Below are 15,994 nucleotides of genomic sequence, written 5' to 3'. Positions count from 1 at the left end.
TATGCAGCACCAAAAAATATTACTTACATATTTACTGAAAAATAACTTGGTCACAGTCAGATTTCAGTCAGATTTCTGGGACTGTAAAACTCCTGAGTAAAACTCCTGAGGTCCCTTTCCTAGGGAATGAATATTAATTTTGTTCAAAGCTGTGAAGTTTCAGTGAGAGAGATCACAAGATGCCTGCTTGTTTGTGGTACTCTGCCGTCAGGTGAAAATGTGGGAATTCATGTAGCTGAGGAATTACTGAACCTAGGACTTCCAAATTTGGATGATGAACTAATACTGGAGAAAAGAAACAGTGCTCCTGTTCATTGTTGTCCTTTTTTTTGTGACTCTGCACTTTCATTTCTTTATTTTCTGGTTCCGTTCAATGTTCACCAGAAAACTTCTGGATTGCTTCACCCAGACGTATTGCCTCTCCAGGCAGAGATCAGGCTTAGCCAAGCTCCCTACATGAACCAGCGCTTGCAACAGTAAGCCTCCCTTCAGTTGTCTAAACGAGGCTTCATCTACTTTCTCTTCTTGATCAGACAGTCGGTAGCAGACGATTACCATTATGTTGCTTGTGTTAGTTATTGCTTATCAGTTATCCATCAGTAGTGACCATCTCATCACCTGCCCCAAGGAGAGCTTCATACAGACCGATCAGTAGTCGGTCTCTGTATACTCTAGGACACCCCTGATGGTGTTTCTGGTGCTCCCATGAGTGAGCAGCAGTGGGTTAATAGTCAGAGCGACACACAAACCTCGGCAGTCTGTCCTTATCATCCCAATCCTGGCCCCCAACAAGCCACAAAGTTCCTGAGACATCAGGTCAGATGGGGCACCCATTTCCTGCAGGAAGGAGTCTTCAGTGATCACCATTCACCTCTGCTTCTTGGTACGAATTTTGTGTCAGGCTCAGATGGCTGTGAGGTCTCCCCGACAGGCCTTGTTGCTCCTCACCTGCTCCCAGGTTACGGTGTCCATTCTGCAATCACAGACCTACGTGTGGTGCAGGAGCCTCCTGCTGCCAGCTCCCATCCTTTTGGGAGCCTCCATCTGTTTTTCCTTTGAATGTAGCTGCACACTGTCACTTTTTCCTTGCATTGGAAGGGTTTAGGATCCTCACTTTCAGAGGCTCTGTGAAGACTCCGTTGGTCTCTTGTTTCACCCTTCCAGATGCTGTGCAGTCTGCTCCCCTCCTTCCCCACCTCGCCAAAACCTGGCAGCTCTGGGCCTGCACCAGAGCACTTGTTTTACACATGAGGCCACTGCAGAGGCACCAGGTGCTCTCTGCAGCCCGGTGTGGATGGACCGAGTTGTCCTTGTCTATGCACGAGTGACTCAAAGAACACTGTGATCTTACTTTCCCCTAGAAAAACTGCACAGGCTTTTCCTAATTACATCCCAACTAGCCATATCTCTATTGATTTTGTCATTTAGGAGAATTTCAAGTGTTTATTCTGGTGTGTGGGGTGTGAAACTACATGGTACTTCTTACAAATTAGCGCTGCATGTGCCAAAATGAGAGAGAATGCAGGGGGGACTGTATCTGCCCAACTACATGTACCCTATGTGTAGATATCCAGAAGCAACTTCTTTAGGGCTGGAGGCAGGATAGCAGATGAGATGTATAGAGCCAGTGAAGCAATTGTTATGGTCCATATGGAACAGAGTGAAGAATGCTACAAAACTTCAGTGCCTTTTTACAAAACCAGATGAGGCAACAGAGTTAATAACGCATATGATACCACCCATCCAGTTTTAAAGAGGGTATTGCAGATCGAAACAGTATTCAGAAGAGAGCAATGACAAGCTCACTTGGAGAGGGATCATAAAGATTGTAATTAGAACCTGGAAGAAGAAGAATAAAATAAATGTTATAACAGTCCGTAAAATACTGTAAAGCCTTGAGAGGGGAGTAAGAGAGCCTCTGTTCTCTCTGGTTACAAAGGAGCAAGATATTCAGTGAAACAGGTGATAAACCTAAATAAATCCCAATAAAGGGATGCATTTGTTCACAAGGTATCACTTGCTGCCACACATAGTACACACTGGATGAGTATGTGTGCAGGGCAGAAACTGTGGTCTAAATAGCAGTGATGACACGGTGTGTGCTGTGATAAAGAAAAGGACCAATTGTGGAGAAAATGCCAAAGGTTGTTATAAAATACAATGAGGAGGTTATAAAGTGGCAGATGAAATTCAGAGTAGGTAAGTGTGAAAGGTGATGCTCGTGGTGTGTTTAGGAGAGAAAGAGTTCTAATTCCCATATTTGTTAGTGGCCTCTGAGCTGACAGGTAGAGATGATAAGTGACACCTTAATGTTATGGAATATCTATGTCTTTGTGAAGGTATGATACTTTAAAAAAAGGCTTTAAATAGCAAAAGTCATCAGGAAAGGAATACAGGACAAAACGGAGGTCACTGTGGATGAGATGGGGGTGGTTTTTCAGAGTTCTCGTATCATACCTGAGAAAAATTCAGACCCTGGGACTGATCTGAGGTAGTCTGAGTATCTGCTGGCCTTGTTCTTGAAAAGAGCATATCTTTGTATTGCTCAGAGAACGATGGTAGTAGCAGTTGCAGGTATTAGGCCATCTCTGCCATCTGTGGCCAAAAGAGCTTGCTCTAGAGTGCTTTACTTTTTAGCCCCTCTACTCTGAGTCATTTGCAGGGGCTTCACTTCGTGGCTGACTCTGGGAAAGCTCAGCAGCAGGCAAATGGGTAAATAGAAAACCTGTTGAGAAACATTTAAAAAATGGAGATAGGTGAAAGAACAGATGTTGCCTTCCATACTGATGGTGTTCCTCCAGAACCTTTGCACCACATTTTTACCTGTATGCAAAAGAAAATTGCGAAATGTGGAGACTCTGGGGGGCGGTAGCTTGGGGGCAGTGTCATCTAGGGCCAATTAGAACTTTGTCCAGGCTACTGAGATGTAGGAAGTACTTTTTTCTTCCTTTAATACTTAAAGCAATGCTTCATCCAAGGCCACTATCCTTTCTTTTTCAAACTTATGCAGCCCCCTCCAGTACCCTCTTCCCCACAGAATCTTCCCAGGATTTGTGCTATTACATAACTTTGGTGGCAAGGAAGTGCAGGTTTTTTTTCCCATCCCGGTGGGATGGTACAGCTGGCAGCTGTTTAACCTCTTTGTTTCTCAGTTTTTCAGTCATGGAAGGCTTGGAGATCTGTTTAAGAAGAGATGGGTTATGGAGGGTAACTGTTACTTCAGCTCCAGTTAATAAGTGCTTTCAGATGCAGAGGATACTCTTCTGAGAAACAAATCTAGTTTTTCCTTTGTGATTATTTTTTTTTGCCTCCCTCCCATGAAAATGTACATTTTGGGGTGAATCCCAAGACCGTCCATAACAAATTTGACATTACAGGATACATAGACCTTTTCTATGAATCTAACCATTCTTTCTTCTAAATACAGCCTTCTGCCATGGCTGAGACAGAGACGAGAACAGTCTTATTCCCTGTAATGTCCCAGCTGCACAACCGACCTTTGCAATGCAGCAGTGAACTGTAAGCACTCATTGCCGAGGCGTATTTTAGACAACAGAGCTAAAAAGCTAGAGAATGGGTTGAAAGGTTGTCTTTTAAAATTTTTGGAAGTATCTTCTGCAGCAAGCGTACAAGAAAAATTGTCATCTCACCTTCATTTTTATAGCAGAGAGTGTTCGATACAGAGAACTAGGGCTGAGTAGAAAATTTGAACTTGGAGGGGAACAGAGACATGAACACTGTTATACAGATAATACGATGAGCAGCCTGTGCTCGTATGCTGGAGGTGTGCAGGGTCTTGAAGGTCTTCAGTGCTAATGTGGGTCAGTTTTTTGACAATAACTCCTTCATCGTTACTGGTTTTTGTTCAAGTCTGCTAGCAGGCTTGTCACTAACGTGCCATACAGACGGCGTTATGCTTTCCCTCTCTCTGTGACACCCTGCCTTCAGAAACATATTCCCCGTGGTTCCATGGATATTAATTGAAAGTGATGGAGGTTTTAGCAACTTGGTCTTATTTATTAGAGAACAGAGGAAAGGAGAGGCTATGCTATGTTTTTCCAGGAGTCTCTCTCCGTTTGCAGGATCTGACACTGAGCTGTTATGCTCAGCAAGCATTTTTTTTTTTTAGCTTAGTCAGCTGCAGCCCATTGATTAGATCTCGATCTCCTCGTGGCTCAGACTGCACTGCAGTAGTTTGCAGTGCCTTGCTGAAAATACCATGCATGTGTGAGGGCGGCTCTGTGATTCGGTGGGTAGAGAGGAGAGGTTGTAGGCAGGGCAATGCGTAGCCTGTGTAGACGAGCATGATGAAGGCTGCAGAAATGTGTCAGCTAATTGATATATTTATTTTCCAAGTGTCTGCGCACAGTGTTAAAAATAGACTTCACTGCAGCGAACAAGGTATTAGAAGAGGAAAGTATTGTACGTTTTGCTAAAGAGTAGTTGTCCTCCCTGCTGGAAAGTGAGCTATAAAATAACACAAAGGATGTTAACTCCTACATCCTAAGACCCCAAATATTCAAACATAGAAGTCCAGTAGCTTTTATACGTACTTTTTACTTGAAATGTATGTAAGAGTATAATGTTACTGATAAGATTAACAGCTTTGCAGTAGAATAAACAGATTTGTGGAGCTGTAGTACTCAGAGTACTACATTAGCTTAGGAAGGAACATAATTTTTGTCTTTATATTGTGAAAAAGGTAATCGCAGAAAAGGCTGACAGCACAGCATAATCACATTAATTCACTTAGAGATGGAAAGAAAGAAAGAAAAAAGTGGACCTATGTCTTTAAAAATATTGCACAATTAATGTATTGTGAAAGTGCCATTTCTGTGGGAGTGGGTTAGTTACAGAACATTATAGAACATTAGAACTATAGGACAATATAGAAAATTATGTAGAGGTTCTCATTGTTACTCTTGTTGTTGGAGTACCAAATTTGGACTTAGGAAGGGAGTTCATGTTCTGTTTTAAAACATTACAACTTTGGAAAGCCTGTGCAGTTTAAATGTATCAAAAGCAGATTAGTTGATGGAATTCAAAATCTGTTGGTGAGTAGGGCTTTTGTATCTTGTCCATTAGAACTTGCTGGTTTTTTGCTTTCTGTGCCTGGAAGCCCTCGTGCAGTGACGGTGACCTCAGATCACCTATTTCAGGTTGTTGGTTTTATTTTTTGTAGTGGCTCTCTCATTAGAACTCTTGTACTACAGGGCTGAGGGGAAAGGAAACAGTCAAGGCTCAAATCCTGTATATGCCTGAAGGGCACTGAGGTCCTATTTTCCATTTCTGAGTGCCTGTACTGCCATGCTGTAGGGGGTTTCAAAACACCTGAATGTGTCATTCCTTCCTTTCTGATTGGTGCTGTTCCACTTGAAGATCTGATTATTCTTCCCACTGGATTACTGAAAGAGGAAAAGAAAGCTATTGCTCTGCCCAGTGGTGAGGGAACAGGGGCTTCACTCCCCAGGCAAGTGAATGTTGAGTTGGATTGCAGGTCAAGTCTCCCCTACATCAGGTAAGTGCATTTGCTGCCAGGTTACAGAGTGCCTGTCACACGCTTCCTCTCTTGATAATAAATATTAAATTATTCCATGCAAAATGGATCCTTTCCGACATGGATGTTCTCAGACTTGCATCTCAAAGCATCCCGTAGCTTACAGGTGTGGGTGCATTCTGGAAGGAGGGAGATGTGATTTTCATGTCTGTCTGGGGATGGGGGGTGTTGGACTTTGCTCTCCTGCATCCGAGTGATTACCATGGCTGTCTTTCGTCTTCTGCCTCCTTTGAAAAGGACCATCTTCTCCACCTGACTTCAGGAAAGCATTAAGAGCTGGAAATCCTAAATGAGACGTATCTAATTCTTTACAGCTCTCCAAAACATTTCCAATTCGCTCTTTTCCCTGCTCTGTGTAATAAATAGTGCGTGGAGGCCTTATCTTTCTTACTTAGCACTTCCCGTGCTTTCCATGGGGATATTCAGTGCTACTTAATCCTTTGTTTGACTGTGCACGTAAGAAACAAATGCAGCAAATGACCGTTCTGAGGCCAACATTTCTTATTCAAGAATCAAATGACAAATGAATAATAAGATTACAGCTGAAATAAGCTTTTGATATAAGTAAATAAATAAAATTGGTCATTCTTAGCCCTATTTCTAATGTGAGGAATGCATTGTCATCCTCATCTCCAGCGCAAGCTCTAGTGCAGAAATCATGTACTTAGCCTGTTATTCAGAAAGACAAAACGATCACTTCTCTGTTTTCAGTGTTAAAATCCATTGGAAATTTTGAGTTCTCCTAAAATGAAGAAGAAAAAATAGCCTTTTAACTCATATCTTTCACATCTTTTGCTTTGGAAAGAATACTCTAGGACTACTAAGTGACTTTCTCAAAACTAAATTTGGTGCAAAATCTGCAGAATTCATAGAACTTGCACATTTTTAGATAAGAGGAATGGTGACATTCAAATAAGAAGCTCTGTTGGGTTGATTGCTTTTGATGAGTTGATTTCTATTGGCAAATGTATGTCTCAGCCAAGGTTTTTCTTCAGTTTCCTGAATTGTGTTTTAAGGTCCATTATAATATTAGCTCTTGCCTCTGATCAGGGTGGTCGTTGCATTTCCGTGCTGTGTAATTCACACCTTAAGATAACGTGTCTGTTCACATGGCTTAAAAGCAACACTGATATTTGCAAACCACTGTTCTGCATCCCACCACAGGTGGCAGAGGTCTAGCATTCTGTACAGGGTACTGCAGCAAGCATCAGGGAAGGGGAAATTGCCTGAATTTGGCAGCTTTAAAACCTGTGAAGTTGGCCAGCCAGTGACTGTGAGAAGATGACTGGTGAGAAAGCAAGGTGGTGGTTGCAGAAATAAGCAGAAGTCTGGGGTGGGAACCCATAAATAATCAAACGGTGAAAGGGACATTTCTCTTAGCTTTTAGAAACTAAAGCACTGATGTTAGAACTTGCCCTGGGTGAAAAGTGCAGGAGATGGAAAAGAGCAAATCCCCTTGCTGGTTACTAATATCAGTGTGTTTGACTGGGGAGCAGAGGAGATAATTTTAGGGAGGCAAATCACAGTAGAACCTGTATGCATCTCTGCTCTCAAATTTGTTTTTTATACTTTCTATTAGGAGTGAGTGATATGTGATCGGGGGAAGTTAGTCTCTAGAGGGACCCCTCTCACCATTTACAGAGCACTCACAAACCACACAGGCTCACTCAAAGTTTTATGTCTAAATTAAACCACATACAGCACAGGGCAGCAGCGCTGGGAAGGATGCTGGGGGATGACAACAGCTCAACAAGACGCCCAGGTTTCTGAAGGGATGCAATATTGAATTGTTTTTTAATTTATTTCTGTTTAATTTTTCTCCTCGTTTTGTTGTTTTTTATCATGTTTTCCTTTGGGTTTCTCTCTGTTTTACAGTTCTTTTGGGCTCTTCTTTTGAGGCTGTGTTTGATGCGTTGGCTTCCCATCCGCTGCTCGTAACCATCTCTGCTATGAGTTGTGAGTGAGCCATCATCATGCTTCTGGGTTTTCATTTTGTTTTGCACTTTTGTTATATATGGAAGTCCAAATTACACCTGATTTTCTTTTCCCTCATGATATGTTTGTTTTTCAGCAGGATCCTGACAGCCACCTAAATGTGCTGCAGAGGCCTAGAGTATTTGGGATTCTGCCTGAGGGGCTGGCAGACATTTGGGCAGTGCCAGAGACTGTGGTTTTGTCACTTTTTGTGGTTTCAGAGGCAAGGGGAGGGGAATTCTCTCATCTGACGTTTTTGACTCTGTATATCTCTATTTATTCATTTCTAACTCCCTACTGGGACAAAATGTGCTGCTGCTGTTAATGATTCTACAGAGTACTGCTGTTTAATGACTCAAAATGTATGTAAAAGATGCAGAATTTGTCTCTACAGAAGAAGTGTAGATGTATCTCCTTGTAAGTCTAACTGCTGGAAGCAGGAAATTCCTAGTAGTCACAAAGATATGTGCTTTTTGATTAATTAAAGCTTCCTTTCGCTTTTCCTTCTTACTCCAACTTTTCCAACAAGTTATTTCAGTCCAAGATTCATCTCAAAGTGCTTGCTGTGATCTGTGACATTTCCTCCCTCCCCTTAGCACCTTCTCTTCGGTCTGTGCTAACTTTCCTTTCATTTTCTTACTGCTGGAAATTCCTTTCCTGTTTCCATGACAGCTGGGTTAATGATCCCAGATGACAACAGGCCTGCCAGGGGCAAAGGTGGTGGATCTCATGAGATGTTTGCACAGGCTTCTAGAAGGCTGGGGAGGAACCAGTGGTCGTGTTCCATGAGAGTACCACAGGCATAAGAAATGGCAGAAGAAAAGTACTGGCACTCAAATATAAGCTTTTAGAAATGGAGATGAAGAACAGGACCTTCAAAGTAGCAATCTAGAGACCGGTGAGGCAAGAGGAAAAGTTTTGATGTCTAGGTAGGAAGATGGCGTAAGGCGCAGGGATTTGGCATCAGGATGAAAGGGGAATGCTCTTGAAGTAAGAGGAGCATATACAGGAAAGACAGACTTCATCTGAATCATAAGGAAGACACTGTTGGCCCTTAAAATACAGATGATCATCCATGTTTGAACTGGAGAATGAGAAGAAGCTGATGGGTGCAAGAGAGCACGCAATTGCAGACGATGCATCCACTCTGTACATAATTTTGTTACCAAATTTTGTCTTTGTCTGTGATGTAGTGTACATTGCCAACATATTGAAAGGAATATAATTTTTGCTCTACGGTACTAGTCTAACACATTCTCCCAAGCTAAAACTCATTTTAAACCTTGCTTCTGACACAATGCAATATATTTCATATCTGTCATCTCCCTGACAGCTCTGTGTAATAAATTACTTTTGCTTGTGTGCTAGACACAATCTGAATTCAGGAAGAGACAAGCTTTATCCTGAGTAACATTTTTCGTAGTAACACTGATATGGAAAAAATAAAAAAAATAAAAAAATCACATATGGTTTAAAATTGTACTTCAGCTTGCTAGGTTTTTTCCTTACAGTTTTGGGGATTCAAATCAGTTGGACTATGCATGAGTCCGTAATCTGAAGTTCTTAACTGTTAGAATTTCAGTTCTGTGTCAGGTGGGGACAGGTCTGGACAGCTGTGATGCTTTATCCAGACTATCCTCCACTGCTGGGCGATGCAGTGGTGGGATGAAATTTTTTCATGGGAAGAAATGAAGTATGTAAAGAAATCATCTGACAAATTAATGTTGATGAATTCAGAAGAGAAGTCAATAACAGTTGAGCATACAGCATGAGCTACAGTAACTGCTGAGGCAGGAACTGTTTGGATGAAAAATAAGGTCTCTCCTGCTCTCTACAGTAATGGAAACATTTGATTGCATTGATTAGTGACAGTCAAAAGACGGTCACAATGACTAAATGACAATGACTAATTGCCTTGTGACTGGCAGGGCAGCCAAATACGGCCAAAAGGAGGGAAAACCTTTAGGAGGAGGAAAGCCGTTAACACAGCGTCTGCCTATGTTGTTCGAAGTTCTAAATATCCCGTCAAAATAATTGCATAGTCTTGCTCAATTGCAGTGGTCTCCCTTCACTGAGGCAGTATATCAGAGAGGATTGGAGAGACAGCCCATTGGATTCAGCTGCGGGGAATGGCTTGATGAACTGGTTCATATTGGCTCTTGTACAGATGCACAGTTAAATGGTGGGTGGGTGTTTGTTTTGTTAATGAAAGAGGAGGGGAATACATCCGCAAACTGCCCAGGAGTTGGTTTCAGAACAGATCTAATTAAAGACCGTAGAGATACTGTGCCACAAATAGTAAGTATTGATCTAAGAAGTGTTTTCAGAGACATTGCCAACCAAAGCAAAACCAAAACGTAGTCCTTGATTCTGTATATACAAATTTATATTTGATATCTGAGGACACTGAAATAGGGAAAAAGCATAAAAGATAAACTCCCCTGGACTGCAAAGACTGAACAATATTTCTTCTGAAAGCCCTACAGATTATACACTAGAATTGTTCATAATATGCTGCTGTTTTATCTCTCATGACAAGTTTCCACACTCATGATGGCAAAGAGGAATGTCCTCTTGTTTTTTAACATGTAGAGGACATTTACGGCGATGGGTGATTCAGCAGATGTGTTCCAGTGGCCAGTATTCTGCTTTTCAGAAACTTACATCAGCAAATTCGGTGGAATACTGAAAAATATTTTTTAGTAATTTGTCAGTAGGCATCTGAAATGTATGCTCTGCGAGGAAAGAGGTGTGTGGTCATGGAAATAATATCTTGACTATTACCTGCTGCTAAATAAGTAGGTAATAGCTCAAGCTGTGGGACTGCAATGTTATATGCTGCATTAAGTACGTGGCATATGCATATGTGTTCTCCGTGTGGAGTGTGACTTTTTGTTTGGAGTCGCTGTAACTTAGGAGCTACACTATATACCAGTCAGATGTGCGTTAGCAGCATAGTTGGTGAACTTGTTTAAAATGCATTGCAAGTTTAAGTCTTTGTAAAAATACTGAAACTCAGAGCAACTTCCCTGTACCCAGAAGGAAGTGACAGAATTGTACGCACTTAAACTGACAGAAGCATGCCCTGGAATAAAAGTACCAAATTTTAGGCTTAGCTCTGAAAATGTAGGCACAGCTGAAACAACAAACATAAATCAACTGACTTAAGTGGGACAATTCACCCAAACAGAGTATTTATTAATATGCTCAGATTTCTGCAAAAGTAGCATATTGATTATCAGTGTTTAGTACTTTGCCCATGCTTGACCTTAAGGTGCCTGGGCCTGAACCTGGTTTTGCCACGTAAATTTTGAAAGCACTGTAGTTAGCCCTGGTGTTTCTAGCTAAGCTGAAAGGATTTGTTGGATGTCGTTATTTAAATGCACATTTTTCAGAACAGAGTAAGTAAGCGTACACGGCCTAACGTCCTTGTGGAGGCAGCAGTGGAAAGATTTGGGGGTGTTGCTGAGCCCCCAGAACAGAGGAAGCCTCCAGCTGTAAGCAATAGTCAAAGAAGGACTGCCTTCTTCTTGAAGGTGCCCTTATCAAGCCTTCACTTTCCGGGAACATGAAGATCAAGAGAATCAGAGCAGGAGAAACTAAAGATACACGGTTTAGAATATACAGGGGAGAAAAAAAAATAGAAAGAAAAAATAATAAAGCAAGAACCCCGAAAGTCAGAGGATCTTAATTTTTATAAGTCTTCTAGAGGATGTTGACAAGCAATGTCAGCAAATACATATTTTGTCAGCCCTGTGTTAGAGCAAGGGATCCCTGTTTTTGTCACAAGCAGGCTGCCCTCAGGCTTTGCTGATGTTTTTCCTGACTCCATTTTGCACTAGCGCTTCTTTACTAGCTTTTTCCTTGACCTGGTATTTAAAAAGGAAAATATGATCCTGGAAAATGTTCTTATTTCTATGTCTAGACTATTACTGTTCTAACCTATCTCTGTAATCACTTTGCTTTCTGTGTAAAATAAGTTTTTTATGCAAATACAGAATTGGAAAATGCTGTCTATTTAGGTGGCTGCTAGAGCAGATGAAGGCATGAAGAGTTTTTTATGCCTTGGGTCCGTAACAAATAAAAGTGTAGATGAGAAGTTCTCAGCAGTTAGCACATGGGGTTAAATAACCTGCTCTGTCTCTGAGATTTGTCTGTTGTCTCCCTTCAGCCTCGCAACGTTGCTGGTTTTCGAGGAACAGTCCGTTATGCTTCAGTGAACGCACACAAAAACCGAGTGAGTATTTCTGGGTTATAAAGAGTTAACAACAGGGTTATTTCTCCCCGGATAACTGTTCTCAGGTGGAGAGGTTTAAGAGGTGCAAGTTCTAGTTTACAACCTACAGAAATTAATAAATCATACTAATTTCATTAGAAGGTCAAGGCTGTTGACTGTAAAATCATAATTATGATTCAGTTACTGGATCCTCTCTAGGTGGTAAATTTGATAATTGTAATTATTGCATTGTCAGACATGTTTAAGGGGAAAAAAATCCCACTAAAACGGCAATCCGTGTTAAGTGCCAGGCTCCTTGATAATTTTGAGCATAACTTGGATGTGAGTTGCAAAGTGCTGGGTCACCACCTAGAATTTGTGTTCTTAACAGCATGGTCTCAGGTTAAAAGCTACCTAGTTAAAGTCAAGTTTATTTTTCCCTGAAAAGAGGCATTATTTCCACAGTGTCTGGCCTGTTTCATTCTAAACACTTATAGCAGTCTCATCCACCATTTTTTTCAAAATACTTGCATCCTGTGTCAGTAATTCTTCCCATGTAGGCAGTGAAACATAAGTCCTCTGGTTCTGCTACTATGTGCTTGCCAGATGAGAATTATCATCCCTCCTGCCTTATCTCCAGGTTTCTAGCATCCTAAGTGCTGTTGCTTTTTGAGACAAGGTATTTGTAATCGTAAATTGGTATTGTGTATGTTCAGCGTTGGTATCGTATTTCTAATCATTGCACTGTTCTATACATAGCAAAAGCATTCTTGGAGTTCTTGCTTACAGTCTCATCTGATAGACTGGGACAGTAGCTCAGCTATTTGTAAACCTGTAATCAATTGAGCAGGATGCTGTTACCTGAAGAGAGACTGTTTTATTCATCTCTTCCCTTGCCACAAGCACCACAGTCGCATCCCTTTTCCTGGTCCTGGCACTTATTGGACCCTTCCGCAAGCCAATTAAACTCAATCATCTGAAAGAATACTTGCTATACACAAACATATGTCTGTGTGTATGTTTTATACATAGACATATACATTAAATAAATAAATAAATAATAAACTCTGCCACTTTAGTTTTCTGCTTGCAGAGGGTCCTGCAAATCCCTGTGCTGGTGCAAGCTAAGGTATATAATCTTTGTGGTATATAATCTTTGTTGATTCTAATTTTCCTAGTATGTCATGAAAAGTGTTTATATGGAGGGCAATGTTAAATAAAATTCTCCCTAAAGTGGGATTTAAGAAATAAACAGTAACAACAAAAATGTTCTCCAAATAGTTTACTTCAAGCTCCTGAGGGACGTGGTACTTCAGATTCCTTGGATGTGCCAGGGAATTCCTTTCCTACTTACAAAGTACATCTGTAATTAGTGGGACCCAGTGCTCTCTATTTAAAGAGCCTCTTTGTAGCTACCTGTAAATTTCCTACGTTTGAAAATAATATATTTAATGCGAGGAATCTGCTAGAAGCTGAACTTTCAGGAAAGCTATAGCAAAACCAGTTCAGTTCTTGCTGAGAAGAGGTCTGAGATTTGGTAAGCCTCAGACTAGTATATACTCTGCTGTCCCTTAGCAATTGTCTGAATTCAGCTTTATTTAGGATGAGTCTGTAGCATGACTTGTGACATATCAGGAAATTTCAAGTCTTTTTAGGGAAAAAAGTTGCTGGCTGCAAGATGTCATTTATTGCAGAAGGTAGAAAGTGTGATAAAGGGACAGAAGTTGAATGCCATCATGAATTCTTTCTGTTTCCTGGGGGATACTGAGAAACCTAAAGTGTGATTTTTGGAAGAGCTGGATAGTGCCAGCTGTAGCTGGCATCAGCTGAAGGTATATTTAGGCACAAAAAATGCTGTATAACACATGCTATTCTGAGAAATCTTGTTCTAAGATATTGTATGCTGAGCACCGAAAATGAAGTCATGTGTTTTTGACAATTTCAGCCTTAATCCCCATGTTTTAATTTCGTATTTGCTAGACCAGGAAGAGAATGGTATGTGGAGAAGTTACAAATCTGTTAATTGTTTTGGTGCATGACGATGAGAGTTTTAGAAAAGCCCTTGAGTAAATGCTGTCTTGTGAAAAGACACTTTGCTTAAAAACAGTAATAAAAAATACTTTCTACATGCAGGTGCTTTTTTTCTTAATCTAGATCGTTCCATATCCTATTAATAAATGTGCTGTACACTGAGTGAGGGAGAGTCCTATGGAAAATTTGTGTTCTGTTTTAAATATTAAAAAACTCCTATTATATTCACAAGGAAAACAAATGAAGCTATTCAAGTGACTGTATTGACATTGCCCAGTTTAATAAGTGCTTGATTTTGCATCTTAAATTTTTAATCTGGCTTATTTGATCGTGTAATGGGAAGTATGACTTCTCTTCCTGCTTTTTAAAATGAGGTAGCTCATCTGGAGAGCACACCTGGACCACTGAGAAGCATGGAACTTTGCTCCTCAGTCTTCGTCTCTCTTTTCTCCAGGAGATGGGTAGACATGATGATCTGTGGTCCCTCTTTTACATGTTGGTGGAGTTTGCAGTTGGTCAGCTTCCATGGCGAAAGATCAAAGATAAGGTAGGAAACCTAGTGTCTGTGCTTAAGACGGGATGCTGTATTTTGTTATTATGACTCTTATTATTCCTCTTTTTGCAGCTCAGTGCTGCTTTTTGCTGAAGTAAAGCTGGAGCCTGTTTTTCATCAGATCTTGCTGCAAGGTGCTAACCTGTTTTTGTGTGCTGTGACGCACAGAGTGGAGCTTGTCTTATTTGGAGTAGATAGATGTTTTCTTATGCACATAGTTAATCATATTGGATCAAGCAACTTTGACTTTGTTCTTGAAAGCAAACACAAAAGTGGAAAAGCTGCATCAGAACTGTCCTTTTGACAAATACGCAGAGCCCTGAGAAAGGAGGGAGGATAGCGCTTTGCCATGAAAAACAAGCCAAATGGGAACTGCAACAAGAAATTTGAACAGAATCAAGCTAACTGTTCATGTTACATTGGAAGTACTTTGTGCTTGAGAATTAAATCGTGGAAAGAAATATGTTACCTGTGCCAAAGGCTCTGCTGAAGGGACAGCTTCTGAAGAGCGTTTCTGACTCACGATTCTCCTTTGGCATTTGTCTGCAGTGGTCTACCCCGCTGTGCTAGGGACACCAAAACAGCAGAATTGTCTACACACAGTGCTGTGTCTAAGCAGCACCTGTCTTCCCGGACTGTATGGTATTCCAGGAATGATAAGACCGAGGAAGTATGAAAGTGAAGCAATAAAAGAGATTCTTGACTCTGAGGTATTTTCTGTTTTTCAGGAACAAGTTGGCATGATAAAAGAAAAGTATGAACACCGAATGCTGCTAAAACACATGCCTTCAGAGTTCCACCTGTTTCTGGATCATATTGCAAGCCTGGACTACTTCACTAAGCCAGACTATCAGGTAGGAGCCTTTCTTTGTTACCAGCCTGATGCACAGCACTCTGGATTGGCATTTGTTTTTTTCTAATTTTTCCATGCACATGTTCATATCAGGATGATGAATACCTTTTCTAGGACCAGGAGAAAAAGGTTGGACTGTACAGTTTTCATTGTCTCACCCTCTTGCCAACCCTGCCCAAAATAAGCACTTACTCTGAAACAGAAAGCTCTTCCCAAGCAACAGAGTATTTCTGGTTTTCATTAAACCATAAATGTTGCGAGATACTCCAAATGTGGCAGAATTTTAGCACAGCTTGCCAAAGTCTGCAGAGAGCCTGTGCCAACTGCTCAGCAGTGCACACCAATCCTTTTGGTTTCTTGCAGGTTTATGTGGGCCTTAGCTATTAAAACCTTTCTTTAATGTTCATCTTAACATTTTTTTCTTCCATGCATGTATGTGATCAATTACGGTAGTTCAGCTAACACAATATAACTGAAGCAACTTGATTGTTTCCCTTTATCACAGTGCTTTTCTCTCCACATTAAAGCCAAAGCAATGAAAACAACATTTTATGAGCAGATCTGTGCAGTCTTTTGAGTGACTGCTCCTGTTGACAGTGCATCAAATGAGTGGGAAGATGTGGCTTTGTATGTTAGCCACGTACATGTTCAGCATAGCAACCACAACTCATTTAAAAAAAAAAAAAGTTTTTCAGGAAAAAAACACTTTCTGGATAGTACAGTGGAAATGCAGCATTTGCAGCTAAAATGGAGGGCTGGAGAGGGATGAATTGGAGGTGAATTGAAGGAAGAGACTGGAATTTATTTAGT

The 15,994-nt window shown here is 40.9% G+C and overlaps 1 protein-coding gene across 5 annotated transcripts in view; it reads left to right on the top strand.

Moving 5' to 3' along the window:
- The window catches only part of TTBK1 (tau tubulin kinase 1), a 107,423-nt gene that overhangs the window by 43,586 nt on the left and 47,843 nt on the right, over window positions 1-15,994 (top strand). For 4 of the 5 annotated variants that reach the window (XM_048079022.2, XM_066993526.1, XM_066993524.1 and 1 more), the window contains 3 exons: window positions 11,703-11,768; window positions 14,233-14,325; window positions 15,060-15,185. In XM_048079022.2, the coding sequence (XP_047934979.1) occupies window positions 11,703-11,768; window positions 14,233-14,325; window positions 15,060-15,185 (285 nt within the window). Of the gene's footprint in view, window positions 1-7,426; window positions 7,514-11,702; window positions 11,769-14,232; window positions 14,326-15,059; window positions 15,186-15,994 lie in introns of those variants that run through there. The other variant, XM_013194927.3, reaches the window with a different exon arrangement.

The sequence above is a fragment of the Anser cygnoides genome, chromosome 3 (assembly GCF_040182565.1).
Source record: "Anser cygnoides isolate HZ-2024a breed goose chromosome 3, Taihu_goose_T2T_genome, whole genome shotgun sequence".
In the NCBI taxonomy this organism is placed as follows: Eukaryota; Metazoa; Chordata; class Aves; order Anseriformes; family Anatidae; genus Anser; species Anser cygnoides.
This window is presented reverse-complemented; position numbering and strand designations above follow the sequence as displayed.